The sequence below is a fragment of the Musca autumnalis genome, unplaced genomic scaffold, assembly GCF_047663935.1.
Source record: "Musca autumnalis isolate F117 unplaced genomic scaffold, ASM4766393v1 scaffold_3, whole genome shotgun sequence".
NCBI lineage: Eukaryota > Metazoa > Arthropoda > Insecta > Diptera > Muscidae > Musca > Musca autumnalis.
Window position 1 is genome coordinate 247,194,748 of NW_027411866.1, and position 14,478 is coordinate 247,209,225.

Below are 14,478 nucleotides of genomic sequence, written 5' to 3' on the forward strand. Positions count from 1 at the left end.
ACACCCAAATCAAATCACTACCAAATGACAATAGCGCAAAAAACAACAACAGCAACCAATTATTTATTACCAAAACAAAAAAACAAGGTTTCAAAAATAAAATTATTTATTTAAAAAAGATATAAAATTATACATTTCCAAAAAATATATCCTTAATTTACACTGGGCAATGAAAGATAATAAGAAAAAGAAGCATTCTAGGATTATTCCCAACGTTGGGCGCCAGAATTTAATTATTTGCTACTTGGATGATTGCTACTTAAATTCATTTGTAGAATTGGGTGCCATAATGTCGGCCATGTAAAATAGACATTTTGCCATAAGAAAGATGTTTGGAAAGATTTTCCACCTCGAGCGCCAAAAGGGATACAGATCACAGATGTTAAAGCGATAAATATTTTGGTTAAGCTGTCACAGTAAAACATGACCTTTAAAAATACACCCACGTTGGGCGCCAAAAATTTGCACTTCAATATGAGTTATTTGTAATAAGCTCTTAGGCCATCTATCGTTGGATAGATGGGCTCAAAGGCCATCTATCGTTGGATAGATGGGCTCAAAGGCCATCTATCGTTGGATAGATGGGCTCAAAGGCCATCTATCGTTGGATAGATGGGCTCAAAGGCCATCTATCGTTGGATAGATGGGCTCAAAGGCCATCTATCGTTGGATAGATGGGCTCAAAGGCCATCTATCGTTGGATAGATGGGCTCAAAGGCCATCTATCGTTGGATAGATGGGCTCAAAGGCCATCTATCGTTGGATAGATGGGCTCAAAGGCCATCTATCGTTGGATAGATGGGCTCAAAGGCCATACATCTTTGGATAGATGGGCTCAAAGGCCATATATCTTTGGATAGATGGGCTCAAGGCCATATATCTTTGGATAGATGGGCTCAAAGGCCATCTATCGTTGGATAGATGGGCTCAAAGGCCATCTATCGTTGGATAGATGGGCTCAAAGGCCATCTATCGTTGGATAGATGGGCTCAAAGGCCATCTATCGTTGGATAGATGGGCTCAAAGGCCATCTATCGTTGGATAGATGGGCTCAAAGGCCATCTATCGTTGGATAGATGGGCTCAAAGGCCATCTATCGTTGGATAGATGGGCTCAAAGGCCATCTATCGTTGGATAGATGGGCTCAAAGGCCATCTATCGTTGGATAGATGGGCTCAAAGGCCATCTATCGTTGGATAGATGGGCTCAAAGGCCATCTATCGTTGGATAGATGGGCTCAAAGGCCATCTATCGTTGGATAGATGGGCTCAAAGGATAATGGGTTTTTAAGACATCTATCGTTGGATAGATGGGCTCTTAAGCCATCTATCGTTTGATAGATGGGCTCTTAAGACATCTATCGTTGAATAGATGAGTTCTTAAGCCATCTATCGTTGGATAGATGGGCTCTTAAGCTATCTATTGTTGGATAGATGAGCTCTTAAGCCATCTATCGTTGGATAGATGGGCTCTTAAGCCATCTATCGTTGGATAGATGGGCTCTTAAGCCATCTATCGTTGGATAGATGGGCTCTTAAGCCATCTATCGTTGGATAGATGGGCTCTTAAGCCATCTATCGTTGGATAGATGGGCTCTTAAGCCATCTATCGTTGGATAGATGGGCTCTTAAGCCATCTATCGTTGGATAGATGGGCTCTTAAGCCATCTATCGTTGGATAGATGGGCTCTTAAGCCATCTATCGTTGGATAGATGGGCTCTTAGGCCAACTATCGTTGATAGATGGGCTCTTAAGCCATCTATCATTGGATAGATGGGCTCTTAATCCATCTATCGTTGGATAGATGGGCTCTTAGGCCATCTATCGTTGGATAGATGGGCTCTTAGGCCATCTATCGTTGGATAGATGGGTTCTTAGGCCATCTATCTTTGGATAGATGGACTCTTAGGCCATCTATCGTATCTATCGTTGGATGGATGGGATCTTAGGACACTTATCGTTGGATAGATGGGCTCTTAGGCCACATATCATTGGATAGATGTGCTCTTAGGCCATCTATCTTTGGATAGATGGACTCTTAGGCCATCTATCTTTGGATAGATGGACTCTTAGGCCATCTATCTTTGGATAGATGGACTCTTAGGCCATCTATCTTTGGATAGATGGACTCTTAGGCCATCTATCTTTGGATAGATGGACTCTTAGGCCATCTATCTTTGGATAGATGGACTCTTAGGCCATCTATCATTAGATATATGGGCTCTTAGGCCATCTATATTTGGATAGATGGGCTCTTAGGCCATCTATCATTGGATAGGTGGGATCTTAGGCCATTTATCTTTGGACAGATGGGCTCAAAGGCCATCTATCGTTGGGTAAATGGACACTTAGGCCATCTATCGTTGGATGAATGGGATCTTAGGCCACATATCGTTGGATAGATGGACTCTTAGGCCATCTATCATCGGATAGATTGGCTCTTAGGCCATCTATCATTGGTTAGATGGGCTCTTAGGCCATCTATCATTGGATAGATGGGCTCTTAGGCTCTTAGGCCATATATCTTTGGATAGATGGGCTCTTAGGCCATCAATCATTGGATAGATGTGCTGTTAGGCCATCTATCATTGGATAGATGGGCTCTTAGGCCATCTATCATTGGATAGATGAGCTGTTAGGCCATCCATCATTGGATATATGGGCTGTTAGGCCCTGGATAGATGTGCTGTTAGGCCATCTATCTTTGGATAGATGGGCTCAAAGGCCATATATCTTTGAATAGATGGTCTCAAAGGCCATATATCTTTGAATAGATGGTCTCAAAAGCCATCTATCTTTGGATAGATGGACTCAAAGGCCTTCTATCTTTGGATAGATGGGCTCAAAGGCCAAAACGTACCTCTCCAGAAAAATGTAAAGGTCTCATACCCTGTAAATCAAATTGAAGTTGGTGAATTTCAGGCATCGCTGGAAAATTAAAAAATAAAATTTAGTAACTAACATGGTATGGGATACCAAAACAAAATGTATACAGATATCTACTGACAGGGCAATTTTTCTGCAATATTCGTGTTCCAATAAAAAATATTCCAAAATTACCATGTATACATTTTTGTTGCCCAGTGTAATGCAAAGAAAACAAAACTTACTCTCCAAAAGAAAAACTTAGCTATCCCCTACTCTTGCTAACGGCTTATACTTTCCCTAGCAAAAACATTGATACCCCATTTCAAACCAACAGCAATACTTTTACTACCCAAAAACACTATAACAATAATCTCCCGTATTTCTGCTTTCTTAAACATCCATTTATCCAACAAACGACCATCCACCACATTGCTATACATCCTCTACAAGAAAAAAAATAAATGCCTAGATGCCCCCACTTCTCTTTTTCCCCTACAAAAACAACAAACTAACATTCAACTTCAGCTACTTACAATGCCATCTCTAAATTTGGGTACTCTCTACTTAAAAATGAAAACAACGCAAAGGTTTAATCTCGATTTTTAAACAGATTCATGATGATTGCGGATAATTGGTTGTGCACAAAACGTCAGAGGATAAAACATCAACAATTCAATTCGCAAAATCTAAGAAATCGACAGCAACAAATTTTTTTGAAATTTTAGGGAACTGTATAAAAAAGAACATCTAATGGAAATATCCAAAAAAGAAACGCAAGGTTCAAATCAAATTTCGTTTTAAAGTTTGGGTACCCCTCATCCTCGAGGAGGGTTACTTTCATTTTGAACTTAGGGCTTGAATTGGGCCTTAAGTTTCTTTTATATAGAAATTTATATATATTTTTTTCTGGGTAACAAAAAATGATTTTATATTTTGTCTATAACTAATTTTTTATATATTTTATAAAATAAGTATTTTGTATTTGTGTAAAATAATTCAATATATATTTTTTTAATTCCTTCTACTTTTTCTTAACATATATATTCAAAATAAAATATAACCGTTTTCTCAAATGAAATGTGGAAATAACTGCTTAATGTTTCCTCTATAACCTTAAAATATATAATGAACTTTTTCTCTTAACTTTAATGTAAAATAACCATAACGTTTTTTCTCTTTTTATATATACTCTTAATGTAGTATAATAAAAATTCATATATAGTATTTAATGTTATTTGATTGTGTGAAATGTTTAGCTTCAGCTACATGGGATTGTCAATAAATTCGGTTTCATAGTTTTACATGTTAAAGTTACATGTGACGTATAAGTGCTAACCATATGTATTCGCCACTTGCATCAGTTGTTTAGAGACCTCGTGATCAAAACAAATGCTGATCAGTTGGAACTGTTGTCCAAAATGGTTAAAAATTAACAGTAGAAATCTCAAATCGGTCAGCAACAAAAACACGTTTAAAACTATCTTCTAAAAAAATTCTGACGCTCCCAATAATTTAGGAAGAAAATCGTGTAAAGTGTAAGGTAGTATACCAGTTTAGTATATGAAAAATATCCATGAAAACATTGCGTTTATTTACTGTCCTTTATAAAGATGCGATTAAATATATGCTAATTATTTCTCTCCTACTTTATATAGCAAATGTGTCCAAAATTGTGGCATTTACATTTTATTGTCATCAATCAGCTGTAGTTGCAAAGATACTCCTCTTTATGGCATGTCAAAAAAAATGTGTGAACCACCAAATTGTGGGAAGTATGGGCCTCCACCCGGAAGACTTATATCGTTTTGATCAACAAATTATACCTACATGTGGTAAAAATCAATTCGAGATGTGTCCTAAAAGATATTTAATTAGGTTTTTGATAAGGTTGCACTCTCAAATTGTTTTCTAGTTTACCTTTCTTTTTGAGAAATGCTGCGCCATGAGTCGAACTGCCACTATTGTCAGCTTTCATTGACGGTTCTGTAAGTTCAGATTTTTCTCCCTCGCATTGCACATATCGTGATGGCCTTCCCAAGATACCCAAAACCAAATCAATTGAGTTTTTTCGATTAAGACTACAGTGTCCTACAGAGGACTGAAAAAGCACGTCCTTCTAGCAGATCCCAAATTTTCACAGAACAGAAATAGCTAGTCAAAATAAGCTCTGGAAGTTTGCAGCTTAAAGTTGTAGGCGTTTGTGGGGTAGTTATCATACATAGTGTGTATAATTATCACACTGGCAGATCCATTTAACTTAGCTACAGCCCCATATCCAGGAAAGTATTTGCTTCAAATTGGAAAAATATACAGTCACAAGAATTGTTCACTATTAATACGTCAACTTTATACGATAATTGGCCAGCCATTAAAATTTCAATACGACCACTTAATCTGGATTTAAGCACAAAAGTGTTAAACATTTGTGAATGGAGTAGCTGAAGAAATTGAATTACACTGTGCAACATTTTTAAGGTGATCTTGTGCAAACAATTCGAACTGAGGATTTTTTAAAAGTACAGACCCAAACGACGAGAAACCCTAGTTGGGTTTTGTTGTGTCAGATCCAGCTCGGATTTTATGGCCCCATCTAAACATGGTTAAATATTGAGTTTTTAAAGAAATTCGGGGCTATATCTCTGAAACCAATGCGAATCTTCTTCTGACCTCTGAAGCAAATTTGTAGATAAGGACAAGAATAAAATATTTGGAGAAATAGTGAACTCAAAAAACTACATTTATTGCCTCAAATTTCAAAATATATGCAAAAATGCCACAATTTTTTATATTTCGCACCGTATCTCCAAAACCGTTAATTTTTCTGAATATGTTTTTTGGAAAAATATTCGCAGGAATGTAATACACAACCCTTTTGAACATGTCATTGTTGTAAAATGCCTCTATCCCGTTGTTTTCAGTACATTTTTCAACGACGATTTAATAAAAATGTCAATAATGTAGTGAAATCCGAAATGTGAGAATAAACTGTTGGTGTGAACTGTGTTTGAAATACGTGTTGTAAAAGATATGATGCAAAATACCGCTGAAACAACATGAAGTAAGCATTTTAGAGTTTCAGAATGTTGTAAAGAATTGTTGAGAACTTTATTTGGAAGATTTTTGCAAAAGGTTACTTCGTTCAACTCCCAATAGTTTAGCCGATGCTGACCAGAATTTCAGCAATTATGTAAAATTTTCTATATTTTATAGATTTTGATGCCCTAGATGGAGTTTTTCTTATGTAATTTCTTCAAAAGATAATTTCTACTAGTTTAAGGCTACAATATTGCTAAAGACAGCAAGGCCAAATTCCTATTCGTTTTTGAGATAAAGGCCTGATAAATGCAAAAAAGTGTAGGTTTAGCCCGGTTTAGATGAGGCCATAAAGTCCAAACTGGATCTGACAGGACAAAACCCTACTATGGTTTTTGTAGTCTAAATATGTATTTTCAAAAAATGCATACTAGAAGTTGTTTGCATTTTCAGTGTTGCTTAGTGTTATACATATATCCCATCCATAGCTATGGTGGCCAGCTTTCGGACTATTGTGTATAAAAGTGTGGATTTTCGAAGTTACCAGAAACAGTTGTCCATATAGACCTTCTTGGAACGAATCGCATAGTAAAATCGTTACACTATGGAACATTTTGCAGTTCTGTTACACCAGTCTAATGACCCATACACAGAATGTATGAGGTAGCAGTTGGGTGGAGAACTAACGAGGCAGAGTTGCTTAACGAAATGGACGCTACATTACTTTGCTTTTGGAAAATCATAACCGACTATTGTTGAGGAACTGATTACGAGTTGTGCCAATCGGTCCTCGGCAATGAGGGTCATAGCGTTGGCTGAGCAGATTGATAGCTTTACGTTTTGCAAGGTCAATGAGGACGCCCCTATCCGAATTAGCTGAGAATGTCACAGTTCGCCAGATATAACCATCGAGTCACCTCGTCTGACAAATGACCTCACCTCGTAACTCGTCGTTTTTCTTGGGTCAACCCATTTGTCAACAAGTTTCAGAGTGTTCACTAATTACCGTTGCAGAGCTCTGTTCAACCCTTCTGATGTTCGTGTAGGAGAGGGGATGTTCCCAGACATCATGTGACTAAGTCATCTGAAGTGTTTGGCAGAATAAGTGAATTGTGGGAAATGGTCATTCTCGAACACCGTTACGTTGACTGATCCGAAGATATGCGCAAGTTATTATTTTTGAGCACCCGGGGAATTACAGGGTGAAGAGAAGAGTTCTACTTTGGAAATCCACCAGAAACGCTAAATCATCCAAAGCATAGGACCGTGATGGCATCTCTATGGTAAGACTGGAAAATGGGAAGGGTGACCCCGCTACTGAAGTCAGGCAAAGATAACAGCAAACGTGCAGGACGATTTTGTCAGCAAAGACTCTTGAGGTTTTACTCCTCCCCAAGGTCAGAAATAGGTATCCAGTTGCCAATCATCATCATGGGTTCCGTAAGCAGCCCAGTACGACACCAGCGATGCACGCCATCTCAACAAGTCGTTGGCGCTAAACTTAACAAAAGCTCTTGATACTGTCAAGTACTCCATGCTGTTTAATGACATTTGAGCAGACTACCCACCGGCCAGCTTTGAAACGTCGGATAGTCAATTATATGCGTTAACGCCAATAGTACATGGAATTCAGGAACAAGAAGTCCAAGCCCCGTAGAGTGAAATAGGGAGTTCCCCAAGTTGATATTTTCGAAAACTTTTAAATTCTACCTCTCCTTTATTCCACACCTGCAGGCGGCATCCATTTGTGAAACGCTGAACTCCTATTTCAGGCGGGGAAAATGCAAATATCCGCCACTAAATCTAAGGCCACTCTGTTCACGACATGGACTTCAGAGGTAAACACTGAGTTGAATGTCATGGTCTGGGGGTCACATTTTACTGCATGTGCACACCTACCGCGCATGTTACAGCTATCTGTGACAAGCTGAGATGTAGCAACAATGTCCTCAAGTCCCTAGGCGAAAGCACTTGGGGTGCAGATAAAGATACCCTGTTGACCGTATTTAACGCTAAGCTTATCAGTCTAAGCTGTGCAAGTGTGGTCCGTGAATATAATTGCAACGCAACGGAAAAATATTCAACGCTAATAAAAAAGCCGCCATTATAACTGCATCTAATTGCCACATCATGACTTATGTGGACCATTTACATGAAGAGACACAGGACATGCTCTCGTTGCAGTGCTAGATTGGGTGTTACCGTAAGGGCCATCTTAATCACCATAGGGTGGATAGGATCTAGAAAGAAATGTCCAACGTTACAACAGAGAACCCCTAGATCAAAAAGCCTATCAGGCAGGAGCATTCACACAGATGCCGTAAGCAACTATCGTGTAAATGTCCAGCTATCACAGCTGAGGAACGTCAGCTGCCACGACACACCAGAGTAGTTTTGGCTCAACTACGCAGCCCTGCGAAATAAACAGGGCCGTCGGTGGACCACTTACAACAAGTGGCCATGATCTTGCCGATGCGTCGGCACAACAAAATGCTGTCTGTTTTGGTGCTATAGCCAAAACTATCCAAATCACCATCTAGTGGATGGGTAACCACCGCCCAGGGCATGTCGAACGATCTTCACGATCTACAGGTCCAAAGACACAAGAGAAAACCTCTACATTACCCTCATATCGTGCAGGTATAAGCTGTATTCATTCAAATGTAGTCAGGGAGCCTTTAAGAGCCTTTCGTATGAATCCCGTCATCGGAGATCACCCACCTTCTGTGGTAGGGAAAAACAAAGCTCGAATGTGGAAGGACAACTTTGGGCTAATATACCTTTCAGCAGCATTATCGCCATGTTGTCACTACCAACCAAACACTCAACCGGTCACTCTAAACCAGCGTCGCCCAACAGAATACCATCAAACTGAAGCAAGTGTTTATGTATAGGTGAAAAACAACAACCCCATGGTGTTTATCAGTCGTGTTTTGCTCATGTACACTGTGAATGAGGGAGAATGGCAAAAGCAAAACAACTCAGTGGGCGCTCGCAGTATACAGATGGGCGACCCTGCTCTAAACCCCATACCCCTGCTCACCACGCTATTCCATGTCCCGATGTTTGAAGGAATTGACCAACATATTCCATTTTGAAACATTCATTCTCTTCGATGGTTTTCGTGCCCACTAGCCACTTCAGTTGGTTGGATTTTTTAGTGCTTTCGGGCCATTATGTCAGCAAGCATGAGTTCCCGATAGACCTCCTTAGAACTTGATTTACAATATTACGATTTGCCTTGCTTCGCTCGAATGGGATAGTCAATACCAGGCGTTTTCCTTTCTTTTACATATATACTAGCGGACCCGGCAATTTTCCAGAGAGATTTTCCAAAATTTTCTTCCGTAAAGACCTTCTCCTCGAAAATACGAATAACTGACAAAAAATTTGACAGAAATCGGCCTAGCCGTTCTCATTTTATGAATTACTATACATTTTTTACACCATTTTTATATATATAGATTAATATACAGATCGTTTTAAGTACATAAGGTTTCACAGGGGTGCCCGGACATGATTCCCATGTATGTCCCAAAATGTCCGCTTTGCTTCACAAACATAACTCCAAAAGTTCGTTGTGAGTTATGACGTCGGTATTCACCGTCAACGCATATTGGTCCATAAATCTTTCGAAGAATTTTTCTCTCAAACACAGCAAGTTCTGCCTCATCTGCTTTCGCAAGTACCAATGCTTCAGATCCATACATAAGTACGGGTAGTATCAGTGTCTGGTATAGTGTAAGTTTTGTTTGACGAGAGGTAGTTTTGCTTTTAAACTGTTTACTTAGACCAAAGTAGCATCTGTGGGCCAATATTATTTTTCTCTTTATTACAAAGCTTATATTGTTAGTTTTATTTATGGCGGTGCCGAGGTAAATAAAGTCATTTACTACCTCAAATTTGTAATTATCAACATCCACAGTTGGTCCGAGTCTACTGGACAACTTGCGTGTTGATAAACTTCGTCGTATCGCCGTTGACTGCCAGACCCAATTTGGCAGACCCTTTTTCAATTTTTGCAAAGGTGGCTGTTCCGGCTCGCGTTAATCTACCTATTATGTCTATGTCATCTGCGTATGCAAGCAACATTACATCTTTATTGTATATCGTGCTGTTTTTGTCTCTGGCTATATATAGATTCGCATCTCGTATGACCTTTTCCAGTAAAATGTTAAATAGGTCACACTATAGACTATCACCATGTCTGGAACCTCGTTTTGTGTTGAAAGGCTCGGAGAGGTTCTTTCCTATTTTAACTGCTGTTCTTGTGTCAGCCAATGTCATCCTGCATAGTCGAATTAGTTTTGCAGAGATACCGAACTCAGACATGGCTTGAAACACCTTTGCTATAAATGGGCAGTCGAACGCGGCCTTTTAGTCGACGAACAGGTGGTATGTGTCGATCTGTCTATCGTGGGTTTTTCCAATATTTGACGCAGTGTTAAGATTTGGTCAATTGTCGACTTACCAGGTCTAAAACCGCATTGGTATGACCAGATTATTTCATTGACGATGGGTTTTAAACGTTCACACAGTATGCTCGACAGCATGGGCAGGAGACTTATGCCTCTGTAATTTGTACAAACCATCTTGTCTCCTTTCTTGTGCACTGGACATAGTAGGCTGAGGTTCCAATCGTTGGGAATGCTTTCTTCCTGCCAAATTTCGCAATTTAGCTGATGCATACTCCTTATCAGCATTTCGCCACCGGTCTTGAACAGTTCGGCGGGAAGTCCATCAGCTCCTGCTGCCTTATTGTTTTTTAGTCGATTTATAGCTGTCATAACCACGCTTTGGCTAGGTGGAAGACATTCAACGTCGTCGTTTGCGATTGGTTCTGGTGTATCTTCATCGCCGCCCATATTCTGATACGCTATCTGTATCAGTTATTAGATTCCCTTCGTCATCCTTGCAGGAGAATGTGCCTGCACCATATCATATCAGTTATTAGATTCCCTTCGTCATCCTTGCAGGAGAATGTGCCTGCACCATATCCTTCAGTCCGGTGTTTTACACTCTGGTAAAATTTTCGGACTTCATTCTGTCTCCTGAACATCTCGAGTTTCTCACGCTCACGTTTTCCTTGCTCCTTCTTTTTTCTCCTGAAAATACGCTTCTCCTCTCTCCTCTTCTCCCGATATGATTTTTTTCGTTCTTCGTGTTGCTACTGAATGCAGTGTTGCTCTGTATGGCGCGTTCATCTCTTCTGTAGCTTTTCGACACTCCTGATCGTATCATAAATGTTTACGAGGAGGTTTTTGGTACCAAATTATCGATTTTGCGGCCGTCTGAAGGGAGTGGGCTATTCTTTGCCACTGCGCTTCTACATTATGGGGACAAAGAGTGCTGTCTTCCAGCATGCGGGTCAGTTGAGCGGAGAAGGCTTGCGCTGTCTGTTGTGTTTGCAGCTTCTCGACATCCAGCTTCCGTCCTGTGTTAGATATCACTTTTGCCGCAACATTAAGACGAGTGCGTTCCTTGGTTGCTACAAGAAATGGTCCGAATCGATGTTCGCACCTCGAATCGATCGGACATCTAACACGCTGGACGAGAGTCTTCCATCTATCACAACATGATCAATCTGATTTTTTGTTTTCCCATCTGGAGATATCCACGTAGCCTTGTGTATGTCGAGGTGTTGGAATCCGGTGTTGCTCACTACCATGGAGCATGGGCGCAGATAAGACTGATGTAAGATCATGGTCCTTAAAGCGTTTGTTTTTTATTTTTTTTTTCTTTTTTTATAGTAAGTTGTTTTGACGGGGTGAGTTACTAGCCCAACGCCCAACCCAATTTTTTATCGTTCTTATGGGTGAACGCGCGGCACATGTTAGCTCACTACCTTTAACGGGTGTTAAAGGCAGCTCCCCAGTTGACACCACGGGGAGGTCAGTGTCCACTTGAGATGAAAGAGAGACCAAGATAATTCCTGGTACTTCCCATGTTAATGCCGGTCAAGATCGTTCCTTGGTATCATTCATCCCCTACGCTATAAAAATCAACTAAATTTTAAAAATGGACATAACTCCCAAAACAAGATCTCAAAATCTTTTTGGGAGTTATGTCACGCACATTTCACGGAATAGAAGCAGGCTTTTCAAAGTGAAAAATTTAGCGGGAAATGCGGAAATTCCCGGGACTCTAGTTATTACGGATAAATATCGTGCTCATCAGTAATTTCGTCAGAGTTTTCAGAGCTTTTGGGTCATTACCTCTGGACGTATGGACTTTCTTACGAAAAATCTTTGTTATCAGGGCCACAAGGACTACTTTCTCTAAATATTCCAATATGATTCTCGAACTGTAGTAAAACTTGTTAGCGTGCAGGTCTACACCTTCAAATATTTTTATATATTTTTTGGCTACCTTAGTTTTTATATGTTTCCCACTGATTAAATTAAGTTCGTATAATCGGTGGGCTTGATATTGTTTCAAAGGTATATTATGAAGTCGTATCTTATCCATCCAAGAGGTTAAGATGTAGCTGCTTCTGGGACTCTAACTGTAAATAAGAAGATCCATAGGTGTTAACCACCATCGACTAAGTAAATGTAGACATCAGCCAATAGAAATCGTCCCTATCATAACTCAGAAATTCCTATAACGTTCCTGTAACCTATAAAATGGAACTAACGCTGATTTAAAGTAGTTGTTAGAATATATTTAAGCAACATTTTACACAATCAAATAACGGAATAAAAATAATAAATAATTTAAATGCCAGCATTTTAATGCCTGTTAATACAAAATGAACTAGACATTGCTAAAAATAAATAGAGTCTATTATCAAAGAATCTTCTCTTACAAAGAACAATGAAGTGTACGTTAAGAAAAATCGAATTGAAAAACAACAAAAAACAATTCAAAACAAAACTATTTCTTTCAAAAAAACAAAAATTTACTTGAACATAAGTAAGTACAATATTTGTGTAATTTTTGTGTCCTTCTAGGAACTTATTTCAATTGCATTATGTTTATGGTGGCTTCATCAGTTGTGTCAACCATACTTATCCTCAATTATCATCATAGAAATCCAGATACGCATGAAATGAGTGAATGGGTAATACTTTTTCCTTTTTTCTCTCTTTCTCTCTAACTAAAATACAACAATATAAGAAAAACCAAAACAACAACAAAACAAATAAAAAAAATATTTATAGAATTAAAAAATATTTAATTTTTAGTTTATTTTAATTATATAATTTTTATATTTCATACAACAAAACATTTTAAAATAACTTTTAAACAGGATCACCACACCACCACCACCTCCACCACCCAACTTTCCACAACACACATAAAAATATAAAAACAAAAAAAAACAAAAATACACTTAAAATTTAAAAATATGAAAAAAATATTTTGCTTTTAACGAAAATAATGCTTAATTATTAAATATAAATATTAAAAAAAATACCCAAAAATGGACGAATGCATGCCAGAAAAACCAAAAATGAACAACATTTTTGTAAAATAAACACGCTTTATCATATTTATATATTTTTAAGATATTTTATTTTCTTTATTTTCCCTAACAAGATTTTTTTCAACAACAATTTTCTATGACATAACAACCTAACAGCTATATTTTTTCTTAAATTTTTTTAAATACTTACTTTTGTGTAAAATTACAACCACAAAAACTCAAATTCAAATGGAAACGCCAAAAAAATATTCAACCTTCTCTAAAAATCAACACCTTTAACACCTCATCATGAATACCAATAATAACAACAACAACAAATAATTGAAACTACAACAACAACTTTTTTCCATTCAACGGCTGATATCCATCACATGATTCTCTTTAACTTCTTTAAACTCCCACTTACAACTCCTCCTTCTGTCTGTCCAAAAAAAAATCTTTTTAAAAAATTATAAATAAAAATTAATTTTTAAAACTAAAAAATTAAAAATTCTAAACCAAAAACAACATTAAAATATAAAAAAATCAAATCACCACCAACTACTCCACCTACTATTTCTCTGCCCACTGTGCGCCCACAAACAAAACAAACAACCAGATAAGAGTAATATTCCTTTATTGGTTACCTTGCATTTTGCGCATGCAAAGACCGGGACAGGTTGGCTATGAATGCCCACCGCCACCATCATCGTCGTCGACATCCTCCAACAATGGCGACAAGAAGCAACACATACAGAATGTTGAATTAAAGGAAAGGTAATTTTTGTACAAAAGAAACAAACAAAAAGAACAAGAAAAAGTAAAAAAAACTAAAAAAAATTGGTTGGATGCCCACGGGTAACTCTGACACCTAGCTTCTCCCCCTCTCCCCACCACCACTAACCATCAACCCAAACCCCCACCCCAAATGGCCATGTCGAATAGCGTGTGGCGTTCCCCTGCAAATGTTACCCCTCGCTGGCTCAATATTTCAATTGATTTCATTTCATTTGTAATTTTTGTACAGATCTTCCAAGTCGTTGTTAGCCAATGTTTTGGATATCGATGATGACTTCCGTTGTAATCATCGCTGTGCCAGTGCCACATTGCCGCATCAGCCGACATATTATCGCACCATGTACAGGTAAGTCCAAACAGTTTCCAGCAAA

The 14,478-nt window shown here is 38.5% G+C and overlaps 1 protein-coding gene across 2 annotated transcripts in view; it reads left to right on the forward strand.

Moving 5' to 3' along the window:
• Positions 1-14,478, forward strand: part of nAChRalpha7 (nicotinic Acetylcholine Receptor alpha7) — a 460,381-nt gene that overhangs the window by 406,415 nt on the left and 39,488 nt on the right. For both annotated transcript variants that reach the window (XM_073977639.1, XM_073977640.1), the window contains 3 exons: positions 12,855-12,964; positions 13,929-14,086; positions 14,337-14,453. In XM_073977639.1, coding sequence (XP_073833740.1) covers positions 12,855-12,964; positions 13,929-14,086; positions 14,337-14,453 — 385 coding nt within the window. The remainder of the gene's footprint in view (positions 1-12,854; positions 12,965-13,928; positions 14,087-14,336; positions 14,454-14,478) is intronic.